Source organism: Pseudorasbora parva, chromosome 16 (assembly GCF_024679245.1).
Source record: "Pseudorasbora parva isolate DD20220531a chromosome 16, ASM2467924v1, whole genome shotgun sequence".
NCBI classification, from domain to species: Eukaryota; Metazoa; Chordata; class Actinopteri; order Cypriniformes; family Gobionidae; genus Pseudorasbora; species Pseudorasbora parva.
The window spans coordinates 44866860-44885048 of record NC_090187.1 but is presented as its reverse complement, the minus strand read 5'-3'; the positions used below and the strand labels follow the sequence as shown (position 1 = coordinate 44885048).

Below are 18189 nucleotides of genomic sequence, written 5' to 3'. Positions count from 1 at the left end.
AGGTAACATTACATTTCCAAATAAAATATGGTCCCCTAAATGTCCTGAATTTTCCTAGCCTGACAAGCCAGACCCACATCAAGATGTTTGGTCTGGAAACACACCATTGACGGCTCAATCTGAGGGGCGGATAAACGGCTGTCTGTCAAACTCCCTCTGCATGCGATAGGATAGCGCTACACCAACCAGAGCAACGAAGGTGAAGCGGAGCTCACTGACTGATTAAGCATTCGCCGTATCCGGTCGGCTAAACTCCGAACACATCTTCCCTTCTTAAGAATGACTTTCTTTGTTTTTTTTAGAGAAAAGCTTAACTCAAGTCTTCCAGAGTCGCGGTCAAAGCTGATTCGACAGACCGCCGTTCGCCAGTTTCTGTGTTTACTAGAAGCACGCAAACGCAACTCGGCCGTCGTCATTATGGCCCCGCCCACCGACTCTATACACGATGTGATTGGCCCGGCAAGAGTTAGGCGATTACAGCTCAGACGGGTATTGAGAGTTGCTAGACGACACTTGCGGGCAGATTAAATTTGCTGCCGCTAGGGTGCGTCTAGATTTCTAGGCTAGAATTTTCCCTGAAGGTCCGCTAAATAACGTCCCCCAACCCTTTAAAGAACTCAATCATGACCGTTTCAGAGCATTCTGGGAACGTTACCAGGCGACGCCCTTGACACCATGGGGACATTTTGGGAACATCAAATTTCCAAATAAAATATGGTCCCCTAAACGTCCTGAATGTTTCCTGAAGGTCCGCCAAACAACGTCCCCCATCCCTTTAAAGAACTCGATCATGACCGTCTCGGAGCATTCTGGGAACAATACTAGGCGACGCCCTTGACACACTGCAATAAATGCTCTTCTAACTTAGTATTTTTGTCTTGTTTCTAGTCCAAACATCTAAAAAAATCCCAAAGCAAGAAGTATTTACTAGACAAGCAAAGTTATTGTCTTGTTTTGTTAAAAATAACTCAAAATGAAGAGAGTTTTTGCTTAAAATAAGATAAATAATCTGCCAATGGGGCGAGAAAAATAATCTTAATTCAAACAGAAAACAAGATTATTTTTCTCACCCCATTGAAAAGAAGACAAAAATGCTAAGCAAGAAGAGCGTTTTTTTGCAGTGTGACCAGCGGGACATTCTGGGAACATTACATTTCTAGCAGGATTTCAAGATTTTCTGGTTTTTCAGGATCCTCAGGCGGCTCTTCCCAAAGGAACGCTGCTGGCCATCTTCATCACGGGAATAACGTACCTGGGCATCGCACTGGTTGTTTGTGAGTCCTGAATGCACTCTTAACATTACTCTCTCCAGTCTCATTCTGGACGTCTAACGATGATTGCACTGCTTTTCGGCAGCCGTGACGGTCGTTCGAGATGCGACGGGGAACTACAACGACACTATTCCAATGGGTTCGAGTTGCAACTTTTCTTCGGCCTGCAATCTGGGCTACGACTTCTCCATCTGCCAGACCGCCAAATGCAACTACGGCCTCATGAACAACTTCCAGGTGGGAGTCATAAACATGTGTGATCTAAAGGAAAAAATCAGAAATGCATTGATTTTAGGACATGTACATGTTCTGCACTGCAAAAAAATGCTCTTCTTACTCAGTAATTTTGTCGTTTCTAGTCTAAATATCTAACAATTCTTAAATCAAGATGTAATTACTAGATCAGTAAAACTACATAAGATATTTGTCCTTGTTTTCTTAAAAATAATATCTAAATGAAGTGAGTTTGTGCTTAAAACAGGCAAAATGATCTGCCAATGGGGTGAGAAAAATAATCTTGTTTCTTGTTTCCGCCCCAATCAGAAATCAGATTATTTTTCTCACCCCATTGGCAGATCATTTTGCCTGTTTTAAGCAAAAACTCACTTCATTTAGATTTTTTCCCCCCAGAAAACAAAGTATTTGGACTGGAAACAAGAAAAAAATACTAAATAAGAAGAGCGTTTTTTGCAGTGTGAACAGTGTTGTGTGTTTGTGCACGGAATAAATCTGAAATTAAAAGTGTGTGTTGATGGTTTTGGGACCTGTGCATGTTCTGAATATTGGTGTGTGTTTGTGTAGGTAATGACTTTAGTGTCTGGGTTTGGACCTCTCATCACGGCAGGGACGTTTTCAGCCACACTCTCCTCAGCTCTTGCGTCTCTAGTGAGCGCGCCCAAAGTCTTCCAGGTTAGAGATCACACACACACTTTAAAAGTCTTTTTTGGGATGTAACCATTCATTTAGTGTGTATTAGAGCTGTTTGTCAAGTCAAGTCAACTTTATTTATATCGCGATTTTATAATACCGATTGTGTCAGAGCAGCTTCAGTGTTAAACAGGACAATACTGCAGCAGAATTAGATTTGGCTATACAGTCGTTCTGGAGTAAACAGTGATGTTATCAGCTTATTTTAATTTATCATAGAGAGACAATGTTGGCAGATCAGTAATAAAGTTGATACAGTTGATAAAGTTGATACAGTTCATTAAATAATTAATTTGGATATTTAGTTTTTTTGGTAATGTTAGTGTCCCCAACTGAGCAAGCCAAGCCAAAGGCGACCAAAGGAACCGAAACTCCATCAGGACATGACGGAGAAAAATAAACCTTAGAGAAACCAGACTCAGTTCTCCTCTGGCCTATTAACACACCGTGGAGGATTATTATTCTGCCAACATTACAGGTCAGAAATCATATTAGATTGGAATATTAGAAATTTCTGAGTATCACGCAAGTGACGAATTTATTGAGGATAGCGCGTCGATTACACAAAAATATGAATATTTGAAGGATCGTAGACGGGTTTATTGAGGATAACGCGTTGACTACACAAAAATATGAATATTTGAAGGATCGTAGACGGGTTTATTGAGGATAACGCGTTGACTACACAAAAATATGAATATTTGAAGGATCGTAGACGGGTTTATTGAGGATAACGCGTTGACTACACAAAAATATGAATATTTGAAGGATCGTAGACGGGTTTATTGAGGATAACGCGTTGACTACACAAAAATATGAATATTTGAAGGATCGTAGACGGGTTTATTGAGGATAACGCGTTGACTACACAAAAATATGAATATTTGAAGGATCGTAGACGGGTTTATTGAGGATAACGCGTTGACTACACAAAAATATGAATATTTGAAGGATCGTAGACGGGTTTATTGAGGATAACGCGTTGACTACACAAAAATATGAATATTTGAAGGATCGTAGACGGGTTTATTGAGGATAACGCGTTGACTACACAAAAATATGAATATTTGAAGGATCGTAGACGGGTTTATTGAGGATAACGCGTTGACTACACAAAAATATGAATATTTGAAGGATCGTAGACGGGTTTATTGAGGATAACGCGTTGACTACACAAAAATATGAATATTTGAAGGATCGTAGACGGGTTTATTGAGGATAACGCGTTGACTACACAAAAATATGAATATTTGAAGGATCGTAGACGGGTTTATTGAGGATAACGCGTTGACTACACAAAAATATGAATATTTGAAGGATCGTAGACGGGTTTATTGAGGATAACGCGTTGACTACACAAAAATATGAATATTTGAAGGATCGTAGACGGGTTTATTGAGGATAACGCGTTGACTACACAAAAATATGAATATTTGAAGGACCGGAGGCGGGTTTATTGAGGATAACGCGTCGAGTAAACAATTACTGAATATGAATATTTGAAAGACTGGAGTCGTCACGACGGGATCGTGTTTATTGAGGATGACGTGTTTGTGAATGTAAAAGATCTGCAAAGTTTCCAAGATCAGTGTGCACGACAAATTGAGTTTTTATTTCCTAAAAGAAAGAAGCGATTCTGAAATGAGACGTCAGTAATTCAGTCTCAAACTGGTTTGTAACTAATTTGGATAATGTCCACCTCTGGTTTTGATTGGCTGAGCAGCGTCTCTTTGCCCCGCCCCCACACACTGTAATTGTAGCTGAGACTGGAAGAGTTTGGTTGGTGTTGTTCATGTCAAGAAGCAAATCTACTCTAATGCGCTTCCAAAAGTGAGGAATAACCTGGTGACGAGGGCGGGGCCACCTGTCACTCACATGAGATCAGCCAATAGCAGACCACAGCCCTCCAATCAACTCCCCACAGACACAAACAAGCCCCGCCCACATTTGTTCTTGTTTGAGAAGCGATTCACTCGCATATAAAGCACAATAGAGAAAAAAAGATTAGTACAACTTCTTGTTCATGCCGACTTTAAACCCAATATAAGCCTTATCGGTTACAGACGTTTATAGGACGATCTTACAAGACTATAAAAACACAGTAAACAGTAAAAGACTGGATGCCATTGTAAAGAAGCTCTTAAAATCTCAGGCTACATCTTCAGTAAATCATCATGTTTTGATGGCAATTACGAGTAAATTCACTTTCATCTTCGCAGGAGTGCGATATGAAGGCTGAGAACACTTTTATGAATGTAAATTGCACAAAGCAGACACATAGCAGTATAAACTATGGCAAGCCGTTTTGACTTTTATTCATTTCCAGGATGCAAAATCTTGATATCAAAAATTTCGGGTTTTTTCTAGTTAAAAATGCAAATTATTGATATCAACAATGACGTCGTCACTCACAGAAATATTAATTCTTGATATCGGGAATAACAAATGTCACTAGTAAAAATTATACTTGTTGATATCCGTAATTGTATTTTCACCAGTTAAACGTCAACATAGGCTGCCATTCAGACTCAGTTGTTGATATCAAGAATTTATTTATTACCAGCTTAGAATACAATTCTTACTAGTAAGAATTATGATTTTTAAAATCAATAATTTCTTTGTTACTAATAAAAATATATATTCCTGATATCAAGTACTCAACTGTCACTAGTTGAAATGATAGCTCTTGATATATGTAAATGTATTTCAACATGTATACTTCAAAATGGCTATATAATTTGTAAAATGGACAAATCTAAAATGGCTTTCTTACACTGGAAAAAATGGTATTTTTGTCTTGTTTCTAGTCTAAAAACATCAAAATATTCTTAAAACAAGAAGCATTTACTAGAGTATCGTCTTGTTTTGGAGGCAAATAACTCAAAACTAATACTCTGCCAACAGGGTAACAAAAATAATCTTAAACAGAAAACAAGATTATTTTTCCCACCCCATTGGCAGATTATTTATCTTATTTTAAGCAAAAACTCTCTTCATTTTGAGTTATTTTCCCCCAAAACAAGACGATAATTTTTACTTGTCTAGTATATGCTTCTTAATATAATTTATTTTAGATATTTGGACTGGAATTAAGACAATATTACTAAGTAAGAAAAGCATTTTTTGCAGTGGACAATGAAATTCAGAGTAGCAGTTCAATTGTTTATATCATGGCATTTTTACTAGTAACCACGTAATTATTAGTATCAAAAACTATATTAGTAAGTAGTATACTAATTAGAAATGCATAGGTGATATGTGAAAGTGGCACTTTAACTAGTTAGAAATAAATTCTTGCTATCAACTGAATTTGAATGAAAGCCTATTGGTTAAGCCTACGCTTAACTGGTGAAAATACAAATATAGATATCAAGAATTATAGTTTTTACTAGTGGAAATGTAATTCCTGATATTAAAACTAGCCATTGTTACTAGAAAAAGAAAATCTATTTCTAAAATAAAGAATTTACCTTTTTTAACTAGAGAAAATGTAATTGTTGATATCAAGAATTCATATCCTGGGAATTAATAAAAGTCAAAACGGCTTGCCATAATAAACAGACGTCTGTAGGTACATTACGAGTCACATTTTCACAGTCCAAACTACAAAGCAAGCGGCAACCTCCAGTTTCTCTTGAAGCCGATACGGAAGCGTCTTAAACTGCAGTTCCTCGTCTGGCCACTAGAGCGGCTCCAGAAGGGGCAGAATCTCATTGAGCTCATGTTACAAAAAAATGTCCAACTTTACAGCAGAATAAAACATGTTTACAGTCTGAGACAAATTGTGGTTTTGGTCTATACGGCTAATTTTGCCCTTCATGACGACTGTGGGGTGGGGTGGGGGGGGGGATATTTTTATAACTCATTCGTTTACATTATAGAAAGCCTTAAAGGGGTCATATAATGCCATTTTTGTACAAGTTAATATGATTATTTAGTGTCTAAATTAAAACTTTGTAATATACTTTAATTAAAAATTCTATTTAGTATTCGAAGAAATCACTCATTTAACCTGGTAAAAAAACAGCTCTGTTTTCAGCAAGCCGTTTCTGTGCATGTGCCTTTTATGCTAAAAAGTTTGACAATGCGAGTCTCTCAGGACACATCTGTGCAAGTTCAACCGTATCAATTCGATATATCAGAGATATCAACATCAAAATGGCTGCTGTGTTCATGATTACAGCCAAGAACAGAACACCACAATTCGATATATCAGAGATATCAACATCAAAATGGCTGCCGTGTTCATTATTATACAATCAACAGTCGTGGGAGGGGCTTGTGTGATGTCACATCGAACGGCTTGATTTCAGACAGGTGAAAACATATAAGGAGATTTGTTTTAAAAACAATGGATTTTTAGCATTATAGGATGGTTGTGTACAGTCACTACCAACATTATATGACCCTTTAAAGTTCTGCATAATTAAGGGCGTGGCCACTTTGAGTGACAGGTGGATTGCCGTTTGTGTACTGTCTGTTAGTCGTCCCCTAAGCTCCGCCCACGTCTCGCCTCTTTGCCCATTTTCTGTTATACGCCTGGCTCGTCTCTACTTAACGCTTCAAAACTGCTCTTTAGAATCCTACACGGGACTTCATGGACACTACGGCCATATTTTTTTACAGTCTAGGCTACAAACTAAGCCATAATTTTTAAATGAATTCACTTTTTGGAGAGAATCGCCAAAACATAGAGAAAAATATGCAAATAAATGCGGATTAGAAAAGACGTTTCCTTACAATCAGTTCACACGAAGAATGATAACTATAACCGTGGTTTATTATAAACACGCTGCCGTTTTGTCGTCTGCCACTTTAAATGCTTGAGCTCTTTTAAGCAGCATGGATTCTGATTGGCTGTCACTAAAAAAACCTTCTGAAAGTGATTCCAATGATTATTAAATGATCGTTATCAGTGTAGTGTGCTTTTCTTTTACATTTAGAGCGATATCTTTATCATTATAGTTATCGTTATTGGTGTGAACGGGCCTTTATTCTACCTTTTACTTGCCTAATCTGAATTTTTAAGTGAGTCTGTGAATCTCGCAGGCTTTGTGCAAAGACAACATCTACACAGCCCTTAAGTTCTTCGCCAAAGGTCACGGGGAAAACAACGAGCCAATCAGAGGATACCTCCTGACCTTCATCATCGCTGTAGCCTTCATCCTCATTGGTGAATAGATAACCGTGATCAAATGATTTCATGTGACTGAAGTGATCATGTGACTGAAGTGATCATGTGACAGTGCTCGTTTCGTTCCCAGCTGAGCTCAACACCATCGCTCCCGTCATCTCCAACTTCTTCCTGGCCTCATACGCCCTCATCAACTTTTCCTGCTTCCACGCATCATACGCCAAATCCCCAGGTCCTGTTCAGTCTTCTACACACACACACACACACACACACACACACACACACACACACACACACACACACACACACACACACACACACACACACACACACACACACACACACACACACACACACACACACACACACACGGTAATGTCCTCATATTTCACCCTCTCCTGTAATACCTGTGTCATACCCATGGCATTATACACATTTGTGTCCTCATATGGCACAAAAACAAGCACACAGTAAAAAATATGTTGTTCCTCAGTATTTTTGTCTTGTTTTCCAGTTCAAATCTGTGGCCCTGGACCACAAAACCAGTCATAATGGTACATTTTTGTGAAATTGAGATATCTAGATGATTTGTAAGCTGAATAAATAATCTTTCCATTGATGTATGGTTTATTAGGGACAATATTTGGCCGAAATATTTGAAAATTTGTAATCTGAGAGAGCAAAATAAATCTAAATATTGAGAAAATCTCCTCTAAAGTTGTCCAAATGAAGTCCTAAGCAATGCATCTTACCACTAATAATACATTTATGATATATTTACGGTAGGAATATCTTCATGGAACATGATCTTAATATCCTAATAATTTTTGCCATAAAAGAAAAATGGATAATTTTGACCCTTATGATGTATTGTTGGCTACCGCCACAGATACACCCGTGAGATTATGACTGGTGAAGTGCTCCAGGGTCACAGATGTAAACGTTTGTGTTAAACACTGCACTGCACAAAAAAAAATGCTTTTCTTCCTCAGTATTTTTGTCTTGTTTCGAGTCCAAACATCTAAAAATTCATAAAACAAGAAGTATTTACTAGACGAGCAAAAGTAATTATCTTGTTTTGGGGAAAAATAACTCAAAATGAAGAGAGTTTGTGCTTAAAATAAGATAAATAATCTGCCAATGGGGGGAGAAAAATAATCTTAATTCAAACAGAAAACAAGATTATTTTTCTCACCCCATTGGCAGATTATTTATCTTATTTTAAGCAAAAACTCTCTTCATTTGGAGTTATTTTTCCCCAAAACAAGACAATTTTTACTTGTCTAGTAAATGTTTCTTAATGTAAGAATTAGTTAGATATTTAGACTAGAAACGACAAAAATACTGAGTAAGAAGAGCATTTATTGCAGTGTGGTGTGTGTGTTAAACACTGGTGTGTGTGTGTGTGCAGGTTGGAGACCGGCGTATAAGTACTATAACATGTGGCTGTCTCTGTTCGGAGCCGTGCTTTGCTGTGCCGTGATGTTTGTGATCAACTGGTGGGCCGCATTGGTCACTTACGGCATCGAGTTCTTCCTCTACATTTACGTCACTGTAAAGAAACCGAGTAAGATAAATATGATCATGAGTCGCTTTTTTACCGATCTGAGCGCATGGTCTGAAGCTCACAGCACTTAGGGCTTGTAGTCTCTTAAAGGATTAGTTCACTTCAAAATGAAAATGTCCTGATAGTTTCCTCGCCCCCATCTCGTCCAAAATGTTCATGTCTTTCTTTCTTCACACTGCAAAAAATGCTTTTCTTACTCAGTATTTTTGTCTTGTTTCGAGTCCAAACATCTAAAAATTCTTAAAACAAGAAGTATTTACTAGACAAGCAAAAGTAATTGTTTTGTTTTGGGGAAATTAACTCAAAATGAAGAGAGTTTTTGCTTAAAATAAGATAAATAATCTGCCAATGGGGTGAGAAAAATAATCTTAAACAGAAAACAAGAAAAAGACAAAAAAATTCTCAGTTTTTGAGAAAAACATTCCAGGATTTTTCCGCACTTAATGGACTTCAATGGGAACCAGCAGTTGAAGGTCCAAATAAATGCAGTTTCAGAGGCTCTGATGATCCCAGAGTAATAGAGTACGATCCAGACAAACCATCACACATTTACAAAAAATATAAACATTTACAGGGCTCGACATTAACGCTTGTCCGGGACAGGTGGGACAAGATGGACGGACACGAGCCTGATTAACGGCAATAACAAAAATTAACTAGCGAATCACTAAAATGCAGAATGATCATACATTTAGTGTAAGTGGTGATCGATAGTGGATAATAATATAATGAACTGACGCTGTTGAAATCCGATGGCTCAGAAAGGCCTTCATTGACACCAATGTCATTTCCTCTCTCAAGACCCATAAAGGCACTAAAGACGTCGTTACAAAGCCCATCTCACTACAGCGGCTCTACAATCATTGATGAAGAGGCCAGAATAGAGTTAGTGCGCAAAAAACACTAAATAACGACTTATATAGTGATGGCCGATTTCAGAACAAAGCTTCGAACCGTTATGAGTCAGTGAATCGATTCATGATTCGAGTCGCCAAAGTCACGTGACTTCAGCAGTTTGACTCGAGATCCGAATCATGAATCGATTCACTGATTCAAAACCGTTTGAATCTTTCTTTTGAAATCGGCCATCACTATATAAGTCGTTATTTAGTGTTTTTTGCGCACTAACTCTATTCTGGCCTTTTCATCCGGTGGCCGGTCCCAGTATAGCCGCCCCTCTGTGTTTTCTAATGGACGCGAGGCAAACTAAACAATAAAATTACACCTCAAATATTTTTTCCCCAAAGTTAGTTTATGAACATTGAAGGCAGTTATCATCACGATGATTTTATTTCAAGTTTTTAAAATAAGTCTAGTTTTACTTAGTTATCTGATGCTATAAAAACGGGGGGAGTGACGTCATGATTGACAGCTGAGATTGACGTCTTCTTGAAGTTGTCAATGAGGCACTAACGGACTTTTTTCTGGATTTTTGGGAGCAGATTGGAGCTTTAGCTTTAATTTCTACATTTCCATAACTGTTTATTTCACACCAACATAATTAATTGTTCTGCATCGGTGAGAGTGTGGGCGGGCTTTTGAAATCGCGACTGTACTTCCTGCTCTACTTCCTGTTCTCTACTGCGCAACTCTGGTCCCGAAATCGCTACTGCGCAGACCCAAGATGTCAGCGCCGTGCAGGCCGCCTGAAAGCTTCAACTCTGGCAAGCGGAAACGGATGATGTCGAGTCGTCCATATTTTGTTACGGTCTATGTTTACCGGTAGGTTTTTCTCTTCTCGTCTTTAGTGCCTTTATGGGTCTTGAGAGAGGAAATGACATTGGTGTTAATGAAGGCCTTTCTGAGCCAACACTAATATCTTCCTCTGTGTCTGAAGACGACATGAGGGTGAAGAATTAATGACAGAATTTATATTTTTGGGTGAACTAACCCTTTAAACCAGACGACCATGGCTGAACAGATGCGCCAGTGCCTGTATGATAGGGCCCAAAAAGTCATGTGATATAAAAACATAAACCAAATGCATAGTCACCTGATGTCTCCTGCTTCTCCCAGATGTGAACTGGGGCTCGTCCACTCAAGCCGTGACGTTTATAAACGCGGTGAACAACGCTCTGACTTTAACTTCCGTGGACGATCACATCAAGAACTTCAGGTATTGGGTCAGAACAGACGAATGTTGAATGCAGATGAGATGCCTTATTCATTCCTCCTGTCCTGTTTCAGACCCAAATGTCTCGTGATGACCGGATCGCCCAGAACCAGACCGGCGCTGCTGGACCTGGCACATTCGCTCACTAAGAATTATGGGCTGTGTCTGACCTGTGAGGTGTTTGTGGTGAGCCCATGTCAAACAAACACACATTGCAAAAAATGCTCTTCTCATTTTGTATTTTTTTCTTGTTTCCAGTACGAAATATAAAAAACACTCCAGCGTTCCTAGAAATTATTCAGCTTCTCTCCTACATTTAGATGTGTGGGCGAATGCGTTTGTGTCTCAGTGCATTGCTTTAGTTTGTCAGGGTCGCCGCTAGCTTAGCTTAGCATTATGAATGGAATCCTATGTTGCCAGATAGCATGTCCCGAGTAAAAGTGATCCAAAAAACACCCCACGCATCCCATGCATCTTGTTTTAAGAATATTTAGATATTTGGGATGGAAACGAGACAAAAATACTGAGTAAGAAGAGCACAAACACACATCAGGGTTTGCTACAGGATTCTGCTCTTAATCATGTGTTAGATCATGTCTTTACTACACTAAACCAGAGTGTGTGTGTGTGTGTGTGTGTGTGTGTGTGTGTGTGTGTGTGTGTGTGTGTGTGTGTGTGTGTGTGTGTGTGTGTGTGTGTGTGTGTGTGTGTGTGTGTGTGTGTGTGTGTGTGTGTGTGTGTTTTAGGGTCCACGCGACAAGAATATGCAAGACATCAATGCTGGCTTCCAGCAGAACCAGCTGTGGCTGAATAAGCAGAAGCGCAAAGCTTTCTACACGCCAGTCGTCAGCGAGAGCCTGCGGACCGGAGCAGAAGCATTACTGCAGGTCAGCCTGACCACAAACACACAGATTGAAGATGGACAGACGGATGGACGGAGGGATGGATGGAGGGATGGACAGACAGACAGACAGACAGACAGACAGACAGACAGACAGACAGACAGACAGACAGATGACAAATCAGCCAAAACATGTTTTTTATTAGTGTTTTGCACATGTTTATGCGATGGGCAGGTTTAGGGTTTAGGCCATAAATGTCTATGCAATGTCCTCACTAATATAGTGAAACAAATGTGTGTGTGTGTGTGTGTGTGTGTGTGTGTGTGTAGGCGTCAGGACTCGGCAGAATGAAGCCGAATACAGTGATGCTGGGATTCAAGCGTGACTGGAGAACCACCAAACCACAGGAAGTTCAAAGCTACGTGGGAATACTACAGTGAGTCCCTCAAACTGTCTCTCTGAATCCCCTGTCCGTCTGTCTGTCTGTCTGTCCGTCCGTCCGTCTGTCTGTGCATCTGTCTGTCTGTGCATCTGTCTGTGCATCTGTCTGTCTGTCTGTGCATCTGTCTGTCTGTTTGTGCATCTGTCTGTCTGTCCATCTGTGCATCTGTCTGTCTGTCTGTGCATCTGTCTGTCTGTGTGTCTGTCTGTGCATCTGTCTGTCTGTCTGTCTGTGCGTCTGTCTGTCTGTGCATCTGTCTGTCTGTCTGTGCATCTGTCTGTCTGTCTGTCTGTGCATCTGTCTGTCTGTCTCTCTGTCCATCTGTCTGTGCATCTGTCTGTCTGTCTGTCTGTCTGTGCATCTGTCTGTCTGTTTGTGCATCTGTCTGTCTGTCCATCTGTGCATCTGTCTGTGCATCTGTCTGTCTGTGCATCTGTCTGTCTGTCTGTCTGTGCATCTGTCTGTCTGTGCATCTGTCAGTCTGTCTGTGCATCTGTCTGTCTGTCTGTCTGTCTGTGCATCTGTCAGTCTGTCTGTGCATCTGTCTGTCTGTCTGTGCATCTGTCTGTCTGTGCATCTGTCAGTCTGTCTGTGCATCTGTCAGTCTGTCTGTGCATCTGTCTGTCTGTGCATCTGTCTGTCTGTCTGTGCATCTGTCTGCCTGTCTGTCTGTCTGTGCATCTGTCTGTCTGTCTGTCTGTCCATCTGTCTGTGCATCTGTCTGTGCATCTGTCTGTCTGTCTGTGCATCTGTCTGTCTGTCTGTGCATCTGTCTGTCTGTCTCTCTGTCCGTCTGTCCATCTGTCTGTGCATCTGTCTGTCTGTCTGTCTGTCAATCTGTCTGTGCATCTGTCTGTCTGTCTTCCTGTCCGTCCGTCCATCCTGTCTGTCTGCCTGTCTGTCTGTGCATCTGTCCATATGTCTGTCTGTCTGTCCATCTGTCTGTGTGTCCATCTGTTTGTTTGTATGTCCGTCCATCTGTCTGTCCATCTCTCTGTCCATCTGTCTGTGTGTCCATCTGTCTGTCTGTCTGTCTGTCTCTCTCTCTCTCTGTCCGTCCGTCCGTCCGTCTCTCACACCAGGGTTGTTTTCTCCCGCAGCGACGCCTTTGATTTCGAGCAGGGCACCGTGATACTGCGGCTCAATCAGGGGATGGACATCTCTCACATCCTCAAAGCAGAAGGTAAACAAACTCTCAGAATAACAAGACCTTTCCTTTCCCTCAGAAACTAAACCACATCCCTGAGTGTGCTCAAGTGTTGCAGATGCCATGATGTGACAGATGCGCTCTATAGGCTGATTCTCATATCAAACCGCAGAAGGATGCATCAAACTAAACGTTGTGAAACTAACTCCTGCACAAAATGTGTGAATAAAAGTCGATATTTTAAAACTGTAGGTTGCTCAAACTGGCTCTTTTTTGGGTGCCGTCTCAAGAGTCACACTACAAAAAATGCTTTTCTTACTTTCTTCGAGTCCAAACATCTAAAAGTTCTTAAAACAAGAAGTATTTACTAGACAAGCAAAAGTAATTGTCTTTTTTTGGGGAAAAATAACTCAAAATGAAGAGAGTTTTTGCTTAAAATAAGATAAATAATCTGCCAATGGGGTGAGAAAAATAATCTTAATTCAAACAGAAAACAAGATTATTATTCTCACCCCATTGGCAGATTATTTATTTTATTTTAAGCAAAAACTCTCTTCATTTTGAGTTATTTTTTCCTAAAACAAAACAATCATTTGGACTTGTCTAGTAAATGTTTCTTAACATTTATTTTGCGCTTTATAGGTCGATTCTGATATAAAACCACAAAAAGTTGCATCGAACTAAATTATTTCTGATAAGAATGTTTAGATGTTTGGACTAGAAACGAGACAAAAATACCGAGTAAGAAAAGCGTTTTTTGCAGTGCAGATGAAACACAATAAACAAAACAAAAAAATAGTTGAATGGAAACACAGCTACTGATGAATATGTGATAATTTGTGTCATTTTTCAGAGGAAATGGAGCGCATGATCATGGAGCAGCAGGCGCTAGAGATGGAAGAAAATGATTTCCAGCCGCAAGGACGACAAGGATTCTTCAACAGGCCCAAAAAAGCCTCCAAGAAAGAGCTGACCAGCCGAGGTACCCACACTCAGCTCAATCAGGACTTTCCTTCTGCAAGCGCATCCGTCAGGAAGCAGCTCTAGCGCTCTAATAAACCTGATTAAATGTGCCTCTGTAAAACCGTCTGCGCTGCTGTAATCTAATAGTCTGGCCTCGCACACGTACGGGAATGTTTTTAATAGGACGGAGCGTCTTAATGGGCTCAGGCGCTGCGGACTCAGGTCCTTCTGCATTATCTTTATCTTCACGGCCTCTTCCGAAATTCAGCCAAATTCCGCTCGTATTCCAAACGACTCATTAAACTCTAATTTGTCTGCTTTTTGTGCTGATGTCTGGGCTAATAAACCACAAACAGTAGTCGCAAAAGTACTTGGACACTTTAATTAAAGATACTCCGATCAGGCATAACATTATGACCGGTGAATAACACTGATGATCTCTTCATCACAGCTCCTGTTAGTGGGTGGGATATATTAGGCAGCAAGTGAACATTTAGTCCTCAGAGTTGATGTGTGTGAAGCAGGAGAAATGGGCAAGCGTAAGGATTTGAGCGAGTTTGGCCAGATTGTGACGGCTAGACGACTGGGTCAGAGCATCTCCAAAACTGCAGCTCTTGTGGGCTGTTCCCGGTCTGCAGTGGTCAGTATCTATCAAAAGTGCTCCAAGGAAGGACCAGTGGAGAACCGGCCACAGGGTCATGGGCGGCCAAGGCTCATTGATGACCGTGGGGAGCGAAGGCTGGCCCGTGGGGTCCGATCAAACAGACGAGCTACTGGAGCTCAAACTGCTCTAGAAGTTTACCTGGTGAACACATGGCCCCAGGATGCACTATGGGAAGAAGGCGAGCCGGCGGAGGCAGTGAGATGCTTTGGCCAATGTTCTGCTGGGAAACCTTGGGTCCTCCATCCATGTGAATGTTACTTTGACACGCTCCACCTACCTAAGCATTGCTGAGACCATGTTTTGGCAGCAAAAGGGGGGCTAACACAATGTCAGGAAGGTTGTCATAATGTTATGCCTGATCAGTGTATATATCAAAACAAGAGGCATTAATTTTAAAGAAATACGGGAATTGTTTTGATAAAAAGTTTGTTAGCTATCAATATTATTTAAAATAAACAGTTTGGACATCTCAACACCAGTTAAAGCTACACTGTGTAACTTTTTAGTTTATTCTTAGCTAAAAACACTTAGTTCTTTCAAAAATATATGTGCTCATTAAAGTATATTTACTTCTTTCAAGTAATAAAGTATTCTGGTAAGTTTATAATATGCCGTTGAAAACACATACGGGTGAGGGGTTCGAGTGCCGGTCGCCATGTTGCTCCTCCATCTTGAAAGTACAGTAGCCAAAGAGGGACATACCCGTAAATTCAAGCTTCGCCTTTCGCGCTTTAACACTCGATGGCACCGTGTCGAATGTGAAGAGGGGGATTGCCGTGTTAATCTTGGACTAAATCAGCCACCGTAGGAGTTAAAACGAAATCAGAAACTATTATTCACTGGATGGTCATAAACCTTTACACCGCTAGATGGGGAAATATCACACAGCGGAGCTTTAAGAAAAGTGGCTCAGAAAAGTGTTTATTCTAAAAAAATATATATACTTGATTTGATTTTTTCATCTTTTGCAATGAAATTCAGATGCAATATTTATAAACTTTAATACCAGAACTATAATGACACTATATGTCTCTTATCTGATGACATTTGCATTGGTTATTTTCCTGTTTAGTTCTGTGAAACATTATAGAAATAAAGCGGACCTGATTTGATGTTGGACGTGTTTTCATCCTCTTCAGTCTCTCTGGATGTTCCCCACACATCAGATCTGGCGAAGATGAACCAGCGTCTGGTGGAGGCCAGCAGCCAGTTTAAGAAGAAACAGGACAAAGGGACGATCGACGTTTGGTGGCTGTTTGATGACGGAGGTGAGCAGAAGGCCTGGCATACGCTGCAAAAAATGCTCTTCTTACTCAGTATTTTTGTCTTGTTTCCAGTCTAAATATCTAACAATTCTTAAATCAAGATGCATTTACTAGATCAGTAAAACGACATGAGATATTTTTTCCATGTTTAGTTGAAAATCAAATAAAAATGAAGTGAATTTTTGCTTAAAGGTGCCCTCGAATGATTTGAATCAATATGCTAAATTGTCCTCTGATATCTACAGAGGGTGTGTGGCTTATTTAAGAGAAAAAATTGTCCAGATGCAGTTCTACAGGTCCATTTACAACCCTATAAATTGTCCCTAGGATGTAATGCTCTGTTTTTGCCTTATTTGGAAGAGTCATGAATATTAATGTTGAGCTCTGCTCTGATTGGCTTATTTCAGCAGCTCACAGTGAATCGGCTTGTGAGTCCTGACCAAGCCTGCAGTCTCCCTCTCATTTACTGAAGCTTTCGCGCCTCGATCGCCCCCCGGTGGCCGGTCCCAGTATAGCCGCCCCTCTGTGTTTTCTAATGGACGCGAGGCAAACTAAATAATAAAATTACACTTCAAAAAATTTTCCCCAAAGTTAGTTTATGTCACTGAAGGCAGTTATCATCACGATGATTTCATTTCAGGTGTTCGTTTTTAAAATAAGTTTAGTTTGAGTTAGTTATCTGATGCTATAAAAACGGGGGGTGTGACGTCATGATTGACAGCTGAGACTGACGGCTTCTCTGAGTGAAGTTGTCACTGAGGCACTAACGGACTTTTTTCGAAATTTTTGGGAGCAGATTAGAGCTTTAGCTTTAATTTCTACATTTCCATAACTGTTTATTTCACACCAACATAATTAATTGTTCTGCATCTGCGAGAGTGTGGGCGGGCTTTTGATATCGCGACTGGACTTCCTGCTCTACTTCCTGCGCTCTACTGCGCAACTCCGGTCCCGAAATCGCTACTGCGCAGACCCAAGATGTCAGCGCTGTGCAGGCCGCCTGAAAGCTTCAACTCTGGCAAGCGGAAACGGATGATGTCGAGTCGTCCATATTTTTTTACGGTCTATGGTCCTGACAGAACACAGACCGACTGAACGACACTTTAAGCAGAACATCTCAAACGGAGATTGATCAAATGCAGCTTACTTGTTTATTGGTGTTTTCAGATCATCCGCGCGTGAGAATAAGCTCGCATTTGTGCGGTTGCCAGATTTCAGTAATTAAATCCCCCAGACAAAGCTTTTTTGTGAAAAGAACTCGTATACTATCCAGTGTTTTACCTAAACATGTTCAATCTGGCAACCATATGCACACTCTCTCTCTCTCTCGCGCGTGCGTGCGTGCGCGCGGATGATCTGAAAACACCAATAAACAAGTAAGCTGCATTTGATCAATCTCCATTTGACTATCGTTTTAACTTATATGGTGGAAAAGGTGATGTTTGCTAGAAGGATCGAGTAAAGGATATGTAAGCAAAGGATCTACGGTTGTATTTTGTAATACAAAATAATATTACCCTTTGTCATTAGACACACTATTTAGTTTGGTATGGTACTGCAGTTTCCTATTGTTACTGTACTAGCATCTCGTGCTATCTAGACAATGCGGTCTCTCTAAGAAAGTCTCAATTTAATCAGAAATTGTTTAAACAGTCAATAAGAGGATAAATCGCTGCTCACTGCTGCAGGAATACAGTCGCCACTTTCTTCAGTTTAAGACGCTGAGCGAAGCTAGCTTAAATTTGGGCCGAACTAATGAACGATTTAATGTGGTATCGGATTATAATAAACCTCAGCTGTGTGTCCTGAGAGCCGTGTTTGCGATCCTCGAGTGTCTTGTTTACCATCAGTAGA

The 18189-nt window shown here is 40.4% G+C and overlaps 1 protein-coding gene and 1 long non-coding RNA gene across 2 annotated transcripts in view; one reads left to right on the top strand and one right to left on the bottom strand.

The window, feature by feature from the left end:
- Positions 1–18189, bottom strand: part of LOC137043076 (uncharacterized) — a 47336-nt gene that overhangs the window by 21127 nt on the left and 8020 nt on the right. The window lies entirely within an intron of this gene.
- The window catches only part of slc12a1 (solute carrier family 12 member 1), a 38862-nt gene that overhangs the window by 13172 nt on the left and 7501 nt on the right, over positions 1–18189 (top strand). The window contains exons 9-21 of the mRNA XM_067419160.1: positions 1190–1274; positions 1357–1508; positions 2073–2180; positions 7248–7371; positions 7463–7564; positions 8744–8899; positions 10916–11015; positions 11087–11198; positions 11759–11899; positions 12184–12290; positions 13397–13479; positions 14297–14425; positions 16210–16338. Of these exons, the coding sequence (XP_067275261.1) occupies positions 1190–1274; positions 1357–1508; positions 2073–2180; positions 7248–7371; positions 7463–7564; positions 8744–8899; positions 10916–11015; positions 11087–11198; positions 11759–11899; positions 12184–12290; positions 13397–13479; positions 14297–14425; positions 16210–16338 (1528 nt within the window). The remainder of the gene's footprint in view (positions 1–1189; positions 1275–1356; positions 1509–2072; positions 2181–7247; positions 7372–7462; positions 7565–8743; positions 8900–10915; positions 11016–11086; positions 11199–11758; positions 11900–12183; positions 12291–13396; positions 13480–14296; positions 14426–16209; positions 16339–18189) is intronic.